The following is a 20,221-nucleotide window of genomic DNA, read 5'->3' as shown; positions in this document are numbered from 1 at the left end:
AAATGAATAAGCTTTCACTTCAAAGTGAAACAAAGTTTATTATAATTCAAAAGTGAATAAACTTTAAAGTACATAAAGGTTATATTATAATAAATTTTATGAACTTTTGAATTTTGAATTATAAGTATACAAAGTTAATTATACTATAAAGTATAGAAAAAATACAATTTAAATTATAATACATAATTAAATGGAGAATATATAATTATTTATGAATTCTATAATATAATTTAAAATTTAATATATTAAATTAAATATATAAAAAATTATATTAAATATTCAATTTTATATTATATTACATTATATAAAGATATATTATATATCAACATTTAATATTTATGTTTGTTCATTTTATATTAAATATAATATAACTAAAATATATTAAAAATAAAAAAATATAATATAAATGAAATATATGACATCAAAATATATGACAGGTTTTAGGTAATTCTATTTTCACCTAAACCCTGCAACCAGAAATAGATGCACAACAACAAAGAATAGAAGTATCTAACTTGTTTGTTAATCCTGCATAAAATCCCCATGCCTTTCTCAAATGTAAAAAGTATGAAATCGTTTAAAGGCAATTGCTCGTTAGAGTTTCACCCAAATCTTCCACAACCACATCAATAATTCCCAATTTGGTAACATCTCCATGTCTCCTACAGGTGCTATTTGATTTATCTTAACAAATTCATTATATCGTTTTCTTTGTGCATTTGTTTTTATTTTTTTTTGTAAATTTTGGTAAATTTGAATTAGTTATTTAGTTTTTTATTTTTGTTTGTTATTGTATACAAGAAATTCTTTGAAAGAAAAAATTATGTTTTTTTTACATAGAATTATTCATGTTGCTTAGTCTATTCTTGTCACATGAACCATGCAACAAAGATGCAAATATAACCCTATCTGGTAGAAAACCTTGTGTGGACATTTTGTGTTTCAATTTGAGAACCAATTGTGATTATTTCCTGACACAAAGACCCATGACAATTATATTATAGTTGCACAACCTTACAATCTCGGTCATCATGCAAAATTGTGCTTTTTAAGGCTTTGCTAAATGTTGTTGTGTATGTGTAGGATTTGTCAAGTATCACCAATAGTACTCTTAGAGATCACTTGTAGATAACATGTAATGATGGAAACCCCCTTATTTTAAGGGGGTACCAAATCCTTAATAATTAAGGATTGTCTAATACGCTTCTCTCTTTCACTGATTTTTTTACCAGCACTGTTTTTATTTTACCTCTGTCATGATTTTCTGTATTTCTCCCATCCACATTGGAGATCATCTTTCCCTACTGCGGAGCTATATTTCTTTGGTCTGTTTCTATTTCAAACTATATTTTCTTTCTTGCCTTTCCACACATTTGTTACTAATTTCTTCTAGCCTAAACAATAACTTATGTTTCCTTCACAAGTTTTCACGCTATTGGCTCCTTTTACATTTTCAGACTTTAGCATTGTATTGAGTGATTAGCTGAAGCATAACAAAGCTTTTGGGTTGACACCCAATTTGGTAGATAAGGAATGGAATTTATGTTGATGAAACTATTCATCGAGATTTAGATAATAGATCAACAATTCAATGAAAGGATTCCAATGTTACCAAACCCAACTATTCATTGGTATTCTAAATCACAATTTCCAAAATTATCAAGCAAATTATATTTGTTGGGTTCTAGAGAATGTGTTGGCCTCACACTCATTGAAAGTCATCATTCTCACAATCAAACCACAACCAAGATTTCTTAAAAAAAAGTCTAACCAACACCATTTTTCAAACAAATTGAGATGCTTATAACCCAAACCATTTTTCAAACAAATAGACTGCAAAATCTGTTCATTTGCAATGGGTAGTTCTTTGGATTTCTCAGCATTGCTTGGCTTATGCATGCCAGATAGACATTGCACGCTTTGATATAGACAAACAAGTTATTATGTTAAGATTTTTGTAGTCTACCAACAATCAATAACACTTGTACTGTTTGAAATTTTTCCAATAAATTCATCAAGTGATTACCATCACCAAGAGAAAACTATGTTCTTATAAATCTATTGTGCACTGATACTTTCTATGCATATCATTTGAATCTATATTAAGCAGGGAAGATGTACATACTTGAAATTTAATTGCTATCTTCTCAACAATGAATTAGATTTTGAGATATAGTAGAAGTATTGGTGACAGTAAGTCACTAAATCTCAACCTTTATGAAATATGTACATACAAAATCCCACTAATGCTGGAACTGTAGTTTGAAGATCTCATTAAAAACCATTGCTGCTAAAGAACAATTCTTCATTTTTGTTGGCCAAATCTTGTTTATGAGTGCTCACTGTTGATTAATATGCATACAATTTAGAAATATGATATTTATTTATGATTGCTTATATATATGCCAAAATATAAGACTCTTTAGACATGTTTTTCTTAAATGTACAACCATATGCTACTAAATCTTGACAACTAATTACTCTTTCCAGATATTGGAAGTTCTGATATCACATTACCTATAAAAATCTGCATAATAATGAATGCTATATATAAATTCACTTGTGAACATCTCGCTTTTGGGTTGTTAAATGATATTATGTCAATTTAACAAATCTCTTTGCAGATCACACTGTTCATCCATTTTCAACAGCATATGAATTTTGAAGACTAACAAATCTAACTGTGAGTTGTGCAACTGTAGTGCATACCTATTCAGAAACCATCTAATTGTGGATGATACTTTTTAGTGTTTTACATTTTTTTATCAATGTTATTTTGTCAATAAATATAATATAATTGCAATTGAAAATTGATATTTGTATTCATTTTTGAATTTTTTTTTGTTAATACTAATTATTTTTATATATTTTATTTTCGTAAAGTTCAAAAGCTTTTTATTATATGTTACCAAATTGCTACCCATACCCTTAACCTTGCATACTTGACCACCCATCGACTTCCCGTTGCACGAAAATAAAGCGTGCAACTGCTAGTATATAACATATGATCATTGAAGATGAGGTTTAAGTGAAGAGTACTACGAAGCAAAACAAAACTCGACCGTCTGCGAAGCATCCAAGTTGCCCCACTAAATTCACAACAACATTTAAAAAAGTTTGAATGCTTGCACTAATCCGCGTCGGCAAGTTTAATGTGAACAACCATTAAGAAGAAATACAACCAACGGTAAAGTTAGATGCTCTGCAGCAGGTCGACGTTAGCAAAAATCCATATATTAAATATATATTTAAGTATCTATAAATATATATATGTGTTGACGGTAGTGCAAGCAGTATAAAAGTTTTGGGTATATAAAATCAAAACCATATAACAATCAATATCTCTCTTCCCATTCAATGGGCTGGTTGAGATCTCTCTTAAGAAACTGAAGACAAAAAGACGGCTTTGTGTTTTGTGTTTAAAATTTACGATTGGAGCGGATTTCCCAAACATGGCACACCAGAAATATTTATTCTCACACTTTGACCTAAATTTTTTATTTATTTTTTCTGCTGCACAAAAATGTAGTCATGTGATTTTTTTAAATTTTTTTAATTTCTTTTACATTTTCAGTAAAAAAACATATAACTCATTCATTTTGATATGTGTGGGTCCTTAAACCAAAACAAATTCTGTTGGGATGTATACATATTTTATTTTGGTCATTGATGATCATAGTCAAATAACCTATATTTACTTCTTGTTGAACAATAGCTTTAAATTCTTTTAAGAAGTTTCACATTATGATTCAAAATGAAGCTCAACCTAAAATCAACATTCTTTAAATAGACAATTGTGAGGAATTGACAATTTTTTTTAAAGGATTATCTCTATTGAAAAATAGGAGTCAACATCATTTCACTATTTTAGGCACCCATAACAAAATGGTTTTGTTGAGAGAATGAACACATTTGTGATGAAATATAGTTTGAGCAATGTTATATTACAAAGAAATAAAATTGTGTTTTTAGCGAAAATAAAAAATATCCACACAATAGATTTCCTCAATCTTCTCTTCACTAGATGTTTTCATATGAATTTTGGTTTGATTATCCTTCATCTATTTGAGATCTTTATATTTATAGGCACTTATTATCCATTGAATCTCAAGAAGAAAATAAACAAGTGCCACGTAGTGGCGAGTACTTGCCTTATAATATTGATATAATAGAATAATTGTGAATATAAATTTTATATATTAATATAAAAAATATAAGAAAATTAGCATTAATCATAACTAAATAAATCTAGTTAGTTATTATAGAATTGATTTAATATTATGATATAACATTGATATAATATGATAATTATTAACATTAATATTTAAAAATTAAAAAATTATAATTTAGCATTAATAATAAAATAAATAAATTTAATTAATTATTCATTAATGTAATATTTAATATATAAGAATATTTCTCAATAATAAATAATAAATATAATTATATAATAAATTTATTAACATATAATATATATTATATAAATAAAAAATATGTCAATTTCAATTGATTATTAACAAATGAATATATAGATGAAATTATCAATTATAATTACATAATATTATTAATAAGAAATATTTTTTAATATAAATATGATTTTTAGTTGAATAATGAAAAAGAATTGAAAATTGAAAATTTATAATTAATTTTATTTATATAATTTGAATTTTCATAAATATAGAGATAAAAAAAATATTATATTATTTTAAGAAATTTGTGTTGAAAAATTAATTATCGTTCACTATATCAAATAATTAATTTTTATTTTTAATTTCATAATAATTAATATGTAATGTAGATTATAATTTAATTAACATATTATTTTAATATTTATAAAAATTAATAATAATTTTTTAAATAAATATAATTATTAATATATTTATTATTTAACAATATAATGTAAATATTGATATTAATCTTATGATGATATTATTATAATAATTGAATTATAATTAAAAAATTATTTACCAAAATGGGTTTGAAATAGTCTTATTTGCAAGTACTACTTGGAACTGTGGGTCTTTATAAAATAGAGGATGGTATTTTTAATAAATAAAAAAAAATATAGAAACTCTTAGTTAAGGGTTTGAAATTATTATTTGTATATTAAAAAACCAAATAAAATTTATAATTAAAAAACTTAAACAACAATAAACCTTAATAAAATATTAGTGGCAGCATAAAAAATTGAAGTGTCCACGGAATTAGCAAGCTTCCGAAAAATCCGTCTATAACAAGTAAAACAATATTGTCCAATGGTTGATAAGAAAAATAATTTTTCTAATTTGTAAACTTAAAAAATATGCATGTAGACTTTAAGAAAAGTAACAAAGTTTAAAAAAATTAAAAAATACTTGTTTACAATTGGTCTAATTAATTTTTTTTAATAACCATTTAAGCAGAGAAAAAAAAATCCATTACAATAATATTGCCTAACGGCAAGTACTAATAAGTTTGATTATGAAAGTCAAAAATTGATTTTTTAAAAAGCTATTCTGAATCTTTCAAAGTCATATATATAATAATACTAATAATAAATCTTTTATTAGTTGAGATAATATAATTTATAAATCCTCCTAAATTATTATTAATGTTAAATATTAATTTAACACTTTGATATATATTTTTCCTTCCAAATTTGTCTATTACACAAAAAAGCATCAAATTTGATATATTTTTTTCCTTCCAAATTTTGTCTATTACACAAAAAAGCATCAATTCTGATATATTTTTTTTCTTCCAAATTTGTCTATTACACAAAAAAGCATCAAATTTGATATATTTTTTCCTTCCAAATTTGTCTATTACACAAAAAAGCATCAAATTTGATATAGTTTTTTCCTTCCAAATTTGTCTATTACACAACAATGCATCAAATTTGTCTATTACACAAAAAAACATCAAATTTGATACATTTTTTTTCTTCCAAATTTGTCTATTACACAAAAAAGCATCAAATTTGATATATTTTTTCCTTCCAAATTTATCTATTATACAAAAAAGTATCAAATTTGTCTATTTCACACACAAAAAAAAACATTAGCGTGCAATTCCTCAATTTGAAATAATAAAAATGCAATAGACACAATAATTTTAAAAAGGTATTTCCTTATATCTAGTACATAATGGCCTTCAAAAGCAAATATAGTAATAAACACAATAATTTTAAAAAGGTTATCCTTTATATCACAATAATATGGTCTTCAAATGCAGTATAAAGAAGCACTAAAAAGCAACAATAAAAACAAAAGTGGAACAATACAACGGATATTAAAGTAGGTGCTTTGTATTAAGCGAGATTCATACGTCGACGTATAAATATTAAATTATTTTTTTCCTGAAGTGAGTAGTAGCTTCTGGCCTATATATTTGCTGAAAAAGTAGCAAATCTTCGAGACTCGCAGCATTTGCAGATGATGGAGGTGCATGGACATTGTGGGGCATTTGCACTGGTGCTCACCATTATCATCTTTGCCTCACAACCGACTGAAACGGCAGCAAAGTTGAAAATAGGAAAGGAAAAAATAAGCAAGTTGCAATTCTATTTCCACGAGAGAGTTTCGGGACAGAACGTGACGGCCGTGGAGGTAGCGCGCGCTCCATCGACCAATACTTCGCGCACTTACTTCGGATCAGTTGTGGTGATTGACGACCATTTGACGGAAGGTCCTGATCCCACCTCCAAATTGTTGGGCAGAGCTCAGGGTCTGTACGCCCTGTCCAGTCAAGAGGATCTTCAACTCGTAATGGCGGTCACCTACGTTTTTCAGTGTGGAAAACTTAATGGAAGCACACTTGCCGTGGTGGCCCACAGCCCTGTGTTTGTCAAGGTTAGGGAGATACCAATTGTGGGAGGAAGTGGGAAATTCAGGCTGGCTCGAGGGTATGCCATCGCCCGCACATACTCCTTCAATCCTAACACGGGCAATGCAATCGTCCACTATAATCTCACTGTGCTTCATTACTAGTATTAGTTAGCTTGATTGATGCTCTATCCTCCTTTGGGGAGGATGAATGATGTAAGTATTTGGTCTGTTTAAAATAATGGAGTTGTGTGTTGCAGGAAACTGAGTGACATTGAGCGTGTTTTATGTGATGGATGCTTTTTGTTTCTATTCACTTTTGTAATGTGTATTGAAATCCAAGCTTTGTGAACCAAAACACACAGTTGAGAATAACAGCAGGGTGATGTGGCCCATTATTGCATATCGTTTTCACATCAAGTTAAAATTTCATTTTAAGAGGAGGTGTAATGTTGATGTTGATAACAAATTATACCCTAAAGTAATATATTAGAGTATAAAATAAGAAATGAAGTAGAAGATATAATGGTTTATGTATTAAACTTACAAGAGTTTAAGTACAAAAAATAGAGTAGTGATTAGTATTTGTAGTAGTCTAATATGGACTGCTTAAATCACACACATTAAGTTTTGACTTCTAGACTTAATATCTTGCTTAGTGTGTGGGGTTTACGGTTGACCATCCAATATTAGTATATCTGTTTTGAAATCGCTACTTGTTTATGTGAAGGTGCAATCTTGTATTCTTAGTTTTTCTAACCAAGCTCTTCTTTATCTAACACTCTAGCAGCTATGCAACAATGATGTAAATTTTATTGACTTTAATAAAATAAAACAAAATTGGCTCTGATTGGACTGTATTTAATCTAAGTTCAGTTGAAATATTGGTTGCTCTTGATTTTTGGTTATGATTTACCTACACATTTGTTAAGAAAGTAATTATGCATAGAAATAAAATATAGTCATAATGATATTGTAGTGACATAAGAAAGATGTTGACAAATATAAAAGGACATTATTTAGAAAATATGTTACTATTATTTGAAATTGAATATTATCAACTCTTACAAAAAAAAATGTACCTTAGAAATAAAAGATTAAAATAAGTCTCAAACAAATTATTATTTTTTGATGGAAATACAGTTTTGACCTCTAAACTAACTTTTGTAATGAAACTTATTATAAACTATTAGTATAGAATATTCTTTCTTCTAGATAATCTTTTAGGGAGATAAGTTTTCTTAGGTGTGTTTCCTCTTATACTTATATAGTTGCACCGAGTTTTTCATGCCACCAATCTTAGGTTAGTGAAGTTACATTACCTATTCTTAGATGGCTTCATCTTGATTTTATGAAGCATTTTCTTTGACATGCATTATAAATATGAGGTGCTAGCTCTAGCTCTAAATCAGAGAGACCAATATCTATTGCTTACCCTTGCCAAGATGATGATCACATCTTTACCCACAACCCAATTGAATACATATTGCTGATGAGGGAGATCTTCCTCCTAGTGGAGAGGGGAACCGACTATGGCCAATTAGATGATTTGATTTCCTAGATCTCATCCTTATCTCCTCCTACCATGAATCAAATCCGTACTATTAGAGGGAAGGGATATCATCTTCACCAAGTAAAAGTACAAAGTTGTGTCACACTTTTATAAAGGAAATGGCCAATGCTAATTCAAATTTATAAATTAAATCAATAGAAAGTGAAATATATGTTCTAAATTTTGAAATGATGAAAACTAATAAAATTTATATTATTTTATCTATTTTATGTTTGTAATTTTTACAAAATTTTTAAAAAGTATTTGTATGTAGTTTTTTATAAAGTAAACACTATAATTTAGTTGCTGATAAAATGCAAAATTGAAGTTACATAAGCCACCACACTTTATTTAGTAAATTTTACCTTTTTTTTTTCAATATTTGTGTGTATATGGATAACTTGAAACTTTAGTGCATGGATATATTTTTTACTATTTTTTATAAATATATATTTTTCAATAAATTTGAAAAGTTGCGTAAGCTGAAATACAACTCTTTCCAATTCCCACCACATTTTTTCTTCATTGTTTATCCAAATTAGAAAAGAATTGTATTATCTTAACATAGATTCTTTTCTCTACTGCATCATATTTAAAAAAAATGAATTTAAATAAATATTAGTATTTTTCCTTGACAAGATAATCAACCTTATATTTTAGTGTTGATGACCCACTTTCAATAAAAATAAAAAATAAAATATAAAAACTAATTAAAATATTAGAAGATATATATTTTAGAAAATTCACTTATAGATCTATAAAAGGGTATTTTTACATTTCAATAAAAATATTATGTATAAGAGTAGGAGTTGTTGAAATATCGAGTTTTTTTAATTTCTTTTATTTTTTTGATAATTAGACTCAAAGTGGTATAAAATATACATTTAGTAGACACTTCCAATTGGAAAAGTTATGGGCCATATATAACTTAGCTATAATGAATCTATATAGACCATATGTTTGACTAAAATTATTTTTTAGTTAGAATTACTTAAATTCACTTGTGCTGATAAGTTGGCCTAAAACATGACACAATTTTGTGCTTTTACCCCACCCTATTTTTAGGGTTCATCTTTTGTAATTTAATTATGGGTTATACCATTTCTTTATGTTCACATTTTTTGTTTTGTCTAATTTAATTTGAAAGCATTACATGCATTCAAATATGTCTTTTCTATGTTTATAATTTTCACTAATTTGGGGAGAGGGAACAATTTGATCAAGAAATAGATCTATTTTTTGTTCTTGTGTGTAGAGAAGACGATGAATTAAATTAGATAGGCCTAACATGGTTGGTTGAGGTGAAAATTTTGTTTGGCGTTGAGGCCACCATTTCAATTCTTGTTCAATCTTGGTCATGATCTCTTGCATCTAGTGGTGAGGTTGTTCACATAGCAAGTGAAGATATCTTATAAGTATATTGTTGTGACATTGACATGACCTATGTACCTATTGAATTGCATTGAGATTGATGTAGTGGCAAGATAAAGTGGTTTGAGACCAATCCAAGGTCAAGTTTCAATATGCATGTATAATCTACCCTATGGTATTAGAGCTAGTTGTAGCTTAGTTGACTTATGGGAGAAAGAGTATTTTTGGCCTTATGTTAATCTTGGTTATTAGTGGGAATATATTATATATAATGAATCTTTTAGGTACAATAAAATAGAAATAATTTTGGGAAAAGACAAATGGAGATTGGAAAAGGTCACATAGAGATTATGGCGTTAATCTTTTGGTGACTTGGAAGCTCTTGGAATAACCCCTTAAGAATAGTGTGGTTTCATGATATTCCAATCTATTTTATATAGAGTTTTGATATTTTATTATTTAAATAGCAAACCATTAGCAAATGGATTGAAAAATTGAAATACAAAAAATAAAAATAAAAAATATCACAAAGACAACTAAAGTTTTAATATCTCAATCTGCTCATAGGTTAATAATTAATTTGATTAATTCATTAATTAATAATGATAAGGAGAAGAGGTGGGTTTTGAGGAAATTCCTTCTAGGGTATGGGAAGGTTTGCAGCAATAGTCATATGATTTTCTTGAGTAACGTCGATGTAAAATTTTATGATGATAATTATTCACGATTTCCCCTTTCATTTCAAGTATTCATGTTCGTTGTCTGGAGAAGTGTTCGAGGTCAGGGTATTTGATATAATAGTGTTTTTCCAAAGGTTTTTTGATACTTTTTTTTTTGGCAGGAAGGTTTTTGTTACTCATGGGACTTGGCACAGGACTTCGGAAAATTTTGTCTTCTTCCATTGATAGCAGCTATGGAGTCTACATTTGAAAATTATCCGATGGGTTTTTTTTTAAGCAAATTGTCATATGAGCTCTATGCAAAATTGATATTATATGTGTTGTGACTGCATTTTGTATGTGGTTTTGGGTGGGGTGTATATATTGATCCGTTAGATACTATAGGCTTATTTTATGAGCTGTGACCAGAGGTTTTCTTCTCAAGGTTCTTTCCTCTAGTATGCTCTTTGATTCCTGTGTAAAAAATAAAAAAATATTAATAAAAAAGTTTAGTGGAATAATCCACTTTTATTGAAAAAAAAAAATGATAAGGAGAAGATACTAATTATAAGAATGAGTTAACTTGTGATGATAATGTCAAATTATTATTAATTTATTTAAATTAATATTTAACTCAAATTAATTAAATAATTAATGAATAATTATAATAACTAATTAATAATTATAGTAAATTATAATTATGATAACGATACAATGATAATAATGATAATACATGATATGATGATAAATTGTTAATTATATAATGATAATTAATAGTCAACATTTAGAAGATTAATTCGTAGTATTCATAATTAGTTTTAGAATTGGTTGATGTATTGGATGTTTTAATAGATTTAGATGCATTTGTAATATATGGCTTTTTAAGTTTTACAATAAATAAAAATCTAAGTTGTTGATTTATGGAAGACTATTTTTAAATTGTAATTCTTAATATTTGTTTGGATTAGGTACTTTTAAATTGTTGTTGTTTCTTGTTGGGATCTTAAATGAGTAAAAGTTTCAAGATAGGGATTGTTTTGACATACTTGAAGGTTTCTAGATCTAATATTGCATGATGAAAGTTCAAGTTGTTTAAATTGTTGTTGATGGAAATTTAAATCTATTTATTTTTGGATCTACACTAATTTAGTGATTCCAAGTTGTATTTTTTTGATATTTATGTATTTTGCAACATTTTATTTAATTTTAAGATGACTTCTGGCCATATTTTTTGACTTATATAAGTTGCATGTTTATTAATTTTTTTAAAAAAATTATAATATATTTTTAGAGTGTTATTGGTGATTCTAATTACTTGGGCTTTTGGTCATTTTTCATGAATTTGAAAGTTGAATAGAAAAAGGGAAGGGATTGATATTACCACTTGCAATATCCTAGGCTAGGAACTATGAATTTTCTTAAGGAATGCCTCAAGATATTGCTATGATATCTCTAAATTATTTTTATTTTTTCATCGATATCTTATTCATATTAGTGAAAGTTAATTAGTTAATTAATATTGTTGATCTTTTTGAATATTCTTAATTTTTAAGCCATTTAATAATGATAAATAAGCAAATTTTTTCATTTTTATTTGAATTATAGATATAATTTATTATATTTAAACTCAAATAATACCATTACATAACAACTCTCCATATAAAATGAACTCATACATTAAATATATATTTATTTTTATAATTTGGTGAAAATAACTCGACAATTTTCTTTTTCCTACATGAGCAACACATTTCTAGCATATTCTATATGAAAACAAGCATTAAAAAGCAACAATAAAAACAAAAAGGGTATACAATGGATGTTAAAGTTAGATGCTCTATATTAGCTAAGATTTATATGTCGACTTTACTAGCTTTTGGCCTATTTACTTGTTGAAAGACTAACCAATCTTTCTGACCAATAGCGTTTGGAGATGATAGAGCTGAATCGACATTTTGGGGCATTTGCAGTGGTGGTCACAATTATCTTCTTTGCCCTGCAACCGACTGAGTGGGCAACGAAGTTGAAAGTAGGAAAGGAAAAAGTAAGCAATTTGCAGTTCTATTTCCATGACACAGTTGTGGGACAGAACGTGACGGTTGTGGAAGCGGCGTCTGCTGCATCTACCAAAAATTCGCCCACTTTCTTTGGAACGGTGATGGTGATGGATGACCCCTTGACGGAAGGCCCTGAGCCAACCTCCAAATTGTCGGGCAGAGCTCAGGGTTTGTATGCAATGATCAGTCAACAAGATATTCAACTGCTAATGGCGGTCACTTACGTTTTTCAGAGTGGAGAGTTTAAGGGAAGCACACTTAGCGTGGTGGGGCACAACGCTGTGTTTAACGAGGTTAGGGAAATGCCAATTGTGGGAGGAAGTGGAAAATTCAGGTTTGCTCGAGGGTATGCCCTCGCCCAGACATACTCCTTCGACCTCACCACAGACAATGCAGTCGTCCATTACAATGTCACTGTGCTTCATTACTATTATTTGTTATCCAGATTGATGCTCAATCATCTGTTGGGAAACATGAATAAAGTGAGTATTTGCTCTCTTTAAAATAATCAGTTTCTGTACTGCAGGAAATTACGTGATTTTGATCTTATTTTATGTGATGGATGTCTTTTGTTTCTTGCATTCGCTTTTATATCTGTATGGGAATCCAAGTTTTGTGACCCAACGCACACTATTGAGGATAAGAGCAAACTTTTTTAGGGGTAGTGTGGCTCATAATTGCAGATCGCTTTCAGATCCACATTGAAATTTCATTTAAAAAAAGGTATAATTTCTATGTCCATAACAAGTTTTACAAACATATTAGAGTACAGAAATAAAGAATGAATTGGAAGATATATAGAATAGAGTAGTATCAATATTTGTAGTAGATTTTTCATTTTGTTTGGATTATAATACTGTACAGCTTAACATTAATAATAATGTTATTTTATCTATCAAATTTGTAAGATTTGAAGTATATACAATAGAGTAGTGATCAGTTTCTAATAGATTTTTCATTTTGTATTGAGTATCATATTGTAGATCTGAAAATATATATATATATTTATTTTGGAATTGCTATTTGTTTATAGGTTTTTCCATTATCTTTTTTTCGTGAGAGTGTACTTTCCCACTCAAGCTCTTCTACATCCAACACATTAATAGCTATGCAATAATGCAATAAATTCTTTCTGATTTTAAGTTGTAATGTTGGTTACCTTTGGTTTTTAATCATTGTTTAATCATTGTTTATCCATTCATTTGATAAGAAAGTAATCATACATAGAATTAAAATACAATATTATATATGTTTTGGATTAAGATAAGTGAATATTTAACAAGACTTATATCTTTTTATAAATGACGGGTAAGAAGAAACACCTTCAGTAACCCCAACTAAGGGTACAACACCAACAAGAGAAGGTGGGCCTATAGAAAAATATTGAGGCAGAACAATATGTTGAAAGATAACTTTGACAGGAGTATTCAGAATTAGGCGAACAATCAATAACAAGGGAAACAACATGAAGAGCATAAAACTTGTTAACAACCTGATCAAAAGGCGCAACGTTGGGTTCAGAGGGGACTAAAGTAGGAGATGGTGGTGCAGGAGCATTCGGGCTAACAAACAATTGTCACCAATTTAAAAAAATAAAAATTAAATTGTTTTCAGTTTGATTGTTTTTCCAATTTTGTTTTGATTTGCAGCTTCAGTTTACATTGACATCTCTTATCAGCCTATCAGCATTTCATTATGATTTGACGAAACTCTAAACCTCTCCATGACGATGATAGAATCAAATGTGAAGTGTAATGTGACAAAGCCTATGAACTGTTCAAAGAAATGAAATTAACTGGTGTAAAGTGAGTCTCCATAACTGTTGCGAAGTATTCTCTTTGCCTCTACTAACTAGGCGCTTTGGAACCGGGCATGGACATCCATCCATTCTTTTTGTCGGATGTTGAAGTTGTGACTGTTAGGATTAAGAAACGAATTAAAAGAGCAGAGAAAACAAAATTATGAATTCACAACATAGACAAATGAGACACACAGATTTATCGTGGTTCGACAATTGCCTACATCCACACTTAAAGCAGGGGAATCAATGTATTAGTAACCAAGTCTAGTTTGTAGACACACAGCTGCAAGCAACTCCAGAATTCACTCTACAAAAATGATATGCAACCAACTCTTAAAGAGCTTACAAATTATAGAAGTAGAAGAGCTAAGAGTTTTTGGTGGTAAAAGGAAGGAGTCCATTGGACTTCACTTCCAACAATCTCCCACTGAAGGCCAACTAATTGCTGCAACAAGTAGATTCCCCCACTCAGTCCTGCTATCAGTTATTGGAAAGGCTGAGAGAAGCTCGGCAGAAATCAAACTTCTCCCACTTAACGACTTTAGTGAGCACATCAGCTAGATTCTTGTCGGTGTGAATTTTACCTACATGAAACTTGCCTTCTTCGGCCATATGGCGAACATAATGACTGCGAACATCAACATGTTTTGAACAAGGCTGAGATGTCTGATGTTTAGTCATAAAATTGACACTGCTATTATCACAAAACAAAGCAAAATCTGATTGCTTCAAACCCAACTCGTTGAACAAGAGTTGCAACCATACCATCTCCTTTGCTCCCTTAGAAAGAGCTATGTATTCAACCTCTGCAGTTGATTGAGAAAATGTATTTTATAATTTTGAAGCTCAACTAATCATTGCCCCGACAAATGTGAAAGCATAACCTGAAGTAAACTTTCTTTTGTCTAAATCTCCGGCAAAATCAGAATCAGTAAACCCTTGCAAAAGTGCCTTGCCCTTCCCAAACCATAAGCAAAAATCAAAAGTACCCTTGAGATACCACAAGATATACTTGACCGCCTCCCAATGTGATTTTCCCAGATTAGCCATTAATCTGCTCACCACTCCCACAACATGAGCATTGTCTGGATGAGTAGACACCATAGCGTACATGAGACTGCCAATTGCAGATTTGTATGGAAGTTTATCCATAAACTCCTTATCTTCTTGTGTTTTTGGACACAATTGAGAAGACAGCTGAAAAATGAGAGGCTAAGGGTACGCAAATAGACTTAGCATCTGCCATACCAAATCTATCCAATATTTTTTTAATGTAGTCTTGCTGAGATAGTTTGAGTTCTCTCTTTTTCCTATCTCGAAAAATAGTCATCCCTAGAATCTTCTTTGTTGCCCCTAAATCTTTCATGGCAAATTCCTTTGCTAAGTGAGTTTTAAGTTCACTCACGATCTTCATGCTTGTGCGGACCACTAGAATATCATCCACATTAAGGAGAAGTATGACAAATTCGCCATTAGGAAGCTTTTAAAAATAGATACAAGGATCAGACTCACTGCGAGTAAACTTGTGATCAATCATGAATTTATCAAATTTAAGATACCACTGGTGGGGGGCTTTCTTAAGCCCATACAAACTACATTTCAATCTGCAATAGAGGTGTTCCTGGCCCTTTTTAATAAACCCTTCAGGTTGATGTATAAACAGTTCCTCATCAAGATCGCCATGGAGAAATGTCATCTTCACATCCAGCCGCTCAAGCTCAAGATCCCAGGCTGCAACCAATCCCAATACTGCTCGGATGGTAGTCATTTTGACTATTGGCGAGAAAATTTCTTTGAAATCGAGGTCTTGCTGCTGAGCATATCCCTTGACAACTAGTCTTGCTTGAAATCTTTTGCGACCAGTGGCTTCATCTTTTAATTTACACACCCACTTATTTCTTAATGCCTTTCTATCAGGCGAAAGTGGCACCAAATCCCATGTCTGATTTTGCAATAGTGCATCCATTTCTTTGCACATTTCAGTGTGCCATTTATCACAATCTGTAATTTTACAAGCTTCTTTGTATGTTGTAGGCTCTGTTTGATCAGAAATTAGCAAGGTAGGCTCAGCTTCTTCACAAAACAATAAGTCATAGTCAAAGAAATTTGCAGGAGGTCGCCTCTGTCTGGTAGAATTTCTCAATTGACTCTCTGGTGGAGTAGTGGAAACATTTGATTTATGTGTTCTTTGCAATTCGATATCACTCCTATTTAATGAGTGATTCCCACTCGTAATTTCCCTGTTTGCAAGGCAATTCGTGGCTTGTGGATTTTTATCCACATTAGGTGCAGGAAGATCGTGGGAGGATGAGCCCGCAAAAACATCTTCCACTGCAGGAGTTTGTTGAGTGTGCAGAGAGTGGGGATTAGTGGAATCATCCTCCACGGTCTGCACGGGAGGATGAATCAATGATTGTGTTATCGCAAAGGGAAAGACACATGCAGAGACCCCATGGAGGACGTCACGTGAGGAGTGTGGTGATGAAGGCTGTCGTGTAGGTAGAGGTGGGTGTGATGTGTGGTGTGAAGGCTTCACAACATGTTGTGGGGAGTATGGGTCCTGACTACTGCAGGATGTGGTGGAGATGTAGACCAGCATGGAGAGTGCCCAACAAAATGATGATGATGTGAGCCAAAGTGCTCACTGTATGGTTGTTCCTCCAAATCTTCTGCAACATGAGTGCTAGCTCGTGGAGGATGTGCTCTGTTCTGCAGACCCCCAATTTTAGAATTAAACGGTGAGCAGTCATTATAAGCACTCTCTTCATCATTCTCTGTCTGAGAATTGTATTCAACCATGGTAGACAACATAGGGGCTCCCATTTGATGAGGCAGAGCACTGGGAGCAGAATTTTGAAACAGAGACATAGGGACATATTCTTTTTTTGGTTTATTGGAATCTTGTAGCACGGGGAAGGAAGTATCATGAAAAATTACATCTCCGCTGTGAATAATCTTTCTGTGAACCAAATCGCACAATTTGAAACCAAATTGCTCTTCACCATACCCCACAAAAATACATTTCAGCGACTTTGGATCCAATTTGGTTCGCTTCTCCTTGGGTATATGCGAGAAGGCTTCACATCCAAACACATGAAGATGCAAGTATGAAATCCTCTTCCCTTGTCATTCCTCTTCCAGAATACCAAAATCCAATTTAGATGAGGGACTTTGGTTTATCAAATACACTGTCGTGTTACAAGCTTCTGCCCAAAATTCCTTGCCTAAACCTGCATTTGACAACATACATTGTGCCTTTTCAAGAATTGTCTTATTCATCCTCTCGGCTACACCATTTTCTTGAGGAGTGAAAGGAACAACCTTAATTCTTCTAATCCCATTATCAGCACAAAAATCATCAAATTCATGTGAACAAAATTCTCCACCATTATCTGTTTGTAAACACTTAATCGTATGCCTAATCTGATTTTCAACTAGAGCCTTGAAAATTTGAAAATTTGAAAAGACTTCAGATTTCTTAGAAAGCATATAAATCCATACTTTTTTTGTACAATCATCGAGAAAGGTGACAAAATAGTTATCTCCTCTAATGGAGGTTACCTCGGTAAGCCCAAGAATATCCGAGTATACAAGCTCCAGCGGTGTTGTCTTTGTGTCACACCCACCTTTCAAAAGACTGACTCTCTTTTGTTTTCCATAAAGGCAATGTTCACAAAAGGCTAAGTCAACAAGTTTGAGGCTTGAAAGCTGCTTTCTTGTGTGCATAGCATGGAGTCCTTTCTTGCTAAAATGCCCAGGTCTTTGATGCCAAAGATCCGCTTTGCTGTTTTCAATCACCATTGCAGCTCCCACTTCACCATGAGTTTTAAATATGTATAGACTACCCACTTTATTACCATTTGCAATCAACATGGTACCATGAGTTACCTTCCATGTATCTGGAAGAAAATTTAATTTAAGACCTTGATCAAAGAGTTGTCCAACGGATATCAAATTCCACTTCAATTTTGGGACATGGCAAACATCTTTGAGCAGCCATGTTTTACCACCTTCTAATGGCAGAAACACATCACCTTTGCCTGTAATTTCACAAGCTTTGTTATCTCCTAAGAAAACATTTCCAAACTGACCTTCATGGTAGTTAATGAACGCTTCAAGACATGATGTATCATGATGGGAGGCACTGGAATCAAGCACCCATGAATCCGGATTAGTGTCGGTTGTTGAAATGATTAGTACACTATAATATTTATTGTAGACTGTATTTGCTTCGTTGTCTCGCACTCTCTCTTGTGCCCTTTTGAAGTTTCTGCAATCCTTCTTTACATGAACAACTTTGCCACAAAACCAACAATCACCATTTTTGTTTCTAGACTTCGATCTCCTTGCTGATTTCGAACATCTATGATAATTATTTCCACCTCTATTATGGCTTCTACCTCTATTTCGGTGCTGACCACCGTTGAGGCTTCACCGGATGAAGGTTAATCATTCTTTCTTTTCAAATCCTCGCTAAGAAGAGTAGCTGCTACATCATTAAAAACCAACTTATTTTTACTGGATATTGATGTGTTAACTTCTGTTACAATGCCATCCCAGCTGATGGGCAAAGAGCATAATAAAAGAACAACCTTGCTCTCATCATCTTGTGTCATCTCCACCAAAGTTGCTTGACTAATCAATGTATTAAGTTCATTCATGTGACTTTCCATAGCGCAACCTTCCTTCATCTTCAGCTTGTACAACTGCTTCATGACAAACACTTTATTGGCGGCCGACGCCATTTCATACATGGTCGTAAGTCTATCCCATACATCTTTTGATGTTGCTTCACCCATGACATTGAAGAGAACATTTTTGGACAATGAGAGAAAAATTGTTGCTCTTGTCTTCTTGTCTAATTTTTCGCATTCTTCATCAGCCATCTCAGTTGGCTTCCTTGCTTTCCCTTCACGCACAAGTGAAAGGTCTCTCCATCTGCACCTTCCATAACCTAAAGCTCTGACTAGAGAATTTATCTATCTTTGCTTCTTCAATGATTGTGGAATTTCAACCACCGAAATGTTAACAACGATCTAACCTCGCTTTGATACCAATTGTTAGGATTAAGAAACGAATTAAAAGAGTAGAGAAAATAGAATTATGAATTCACAACATAGACAAATGAGACACACAGATTCATCGTGGTTCGGCAATTGCCTACGTCCACACTTAAAGCAGGGGAATAAAGGTATTAATAACCAAGTCTAGTTTGTACACACACAGTTGCAAGAAACTCCAGAATTCACTCTGCAAAAATGATATGCAACCAACTCTTAAAGAGCTTACAAATAGAAGTTGAAGAGCCAAGAGTTTTTGATGGTAAAGGGAAAGAGTCCATTGGACTTCACTTCCAATAGTAACTTCCAACAGCGACTGCCCTGGAAGACATGTTTGCAAAAGGTGGAAGCATAGACAGGCACGAAAACTGTTTGACGGAATGCCTTAAGGGAATTGCACGATATGCACAAATTAAATTTGTTGATAAGGCTTTAAAGCTTTCTAGCAAATAGGATTGGCAGGTGTATAACCAAATTCCTCAACCCCCCAAACACCCTCCCAGCCCGTGCCAAAAATAGGAACTTTGAAATAGAATTTGGACATATTCTAACGTAGAACAGAGAGGGGATTTTTTTGTCAGATATTATAATGCTTTGGTCAATATACAAAATGGCTCATAAAAAGATGTGCTTAGGTGGAATACACAAGTAGATTTGTTGATTAGGCTTCAAACACTTTCAAGCAATCGGCAGACGTAAAACCAAGTTTCCCAACCTTTGTTAACATCCTCCAAATTCCTGCGAAATGGGAGCTTCGAAACAGGAGGAGAATGACAACAAGTGTGATGGGAAGGCATCAAAGTCGAAACGCCAAGTCAAAAGGCCCAACACAAAGAACAATAGAAACTGAAATGAAAAGACAGGTATTCGAGGAGGTTAAAGATACAGATTCACTCTCCAAGTAATTTGAAAAGACAG

The 20,221-nt window shown here is 31.6% G+C and overlaps 1 protein-coding gene across 1 annotated transcript; it reads left to right on the top strand.

Annotated features, from left to right (window-relative positions):
• Nucleotides 1-12,318: 12,318 nt before the first annotated feature.
• On the top strand, nt 12,319-18,867 carry LOC131858854 (dirigent protein 23-like; the record flags this gene model as incomplete). The annotated part of the gene is made up of 2 exons (XM_059212320.1): nt 12,319-12,870; nt 18,856-18,867. Coding segments are annotated over exons 1-2 (564 nt in total), but the record flags the coding sequence as incomplete, so codon positions are not given.
• Nucleotides 18,868-20,221: the final 1,354 nt, after the last annotated feature.

This window comes from Cryptomeria japonica, chromosome 10, assembly GCF_030272615.1.
Source record: "Cryptomeria japonica chromosome 10, Sugi_1.0, whole genome shotgun sequence".
Lineage (NCBI taxonomy): Eukaryota > Viridiplantae > Streptophyta > Pinopsida > Cupressales > Cupressaceae > Cryptomeria > Cryptomeria japonica.
This window is presented reverse-complemented; position numbering and strand designations above follow the sequence as displayed.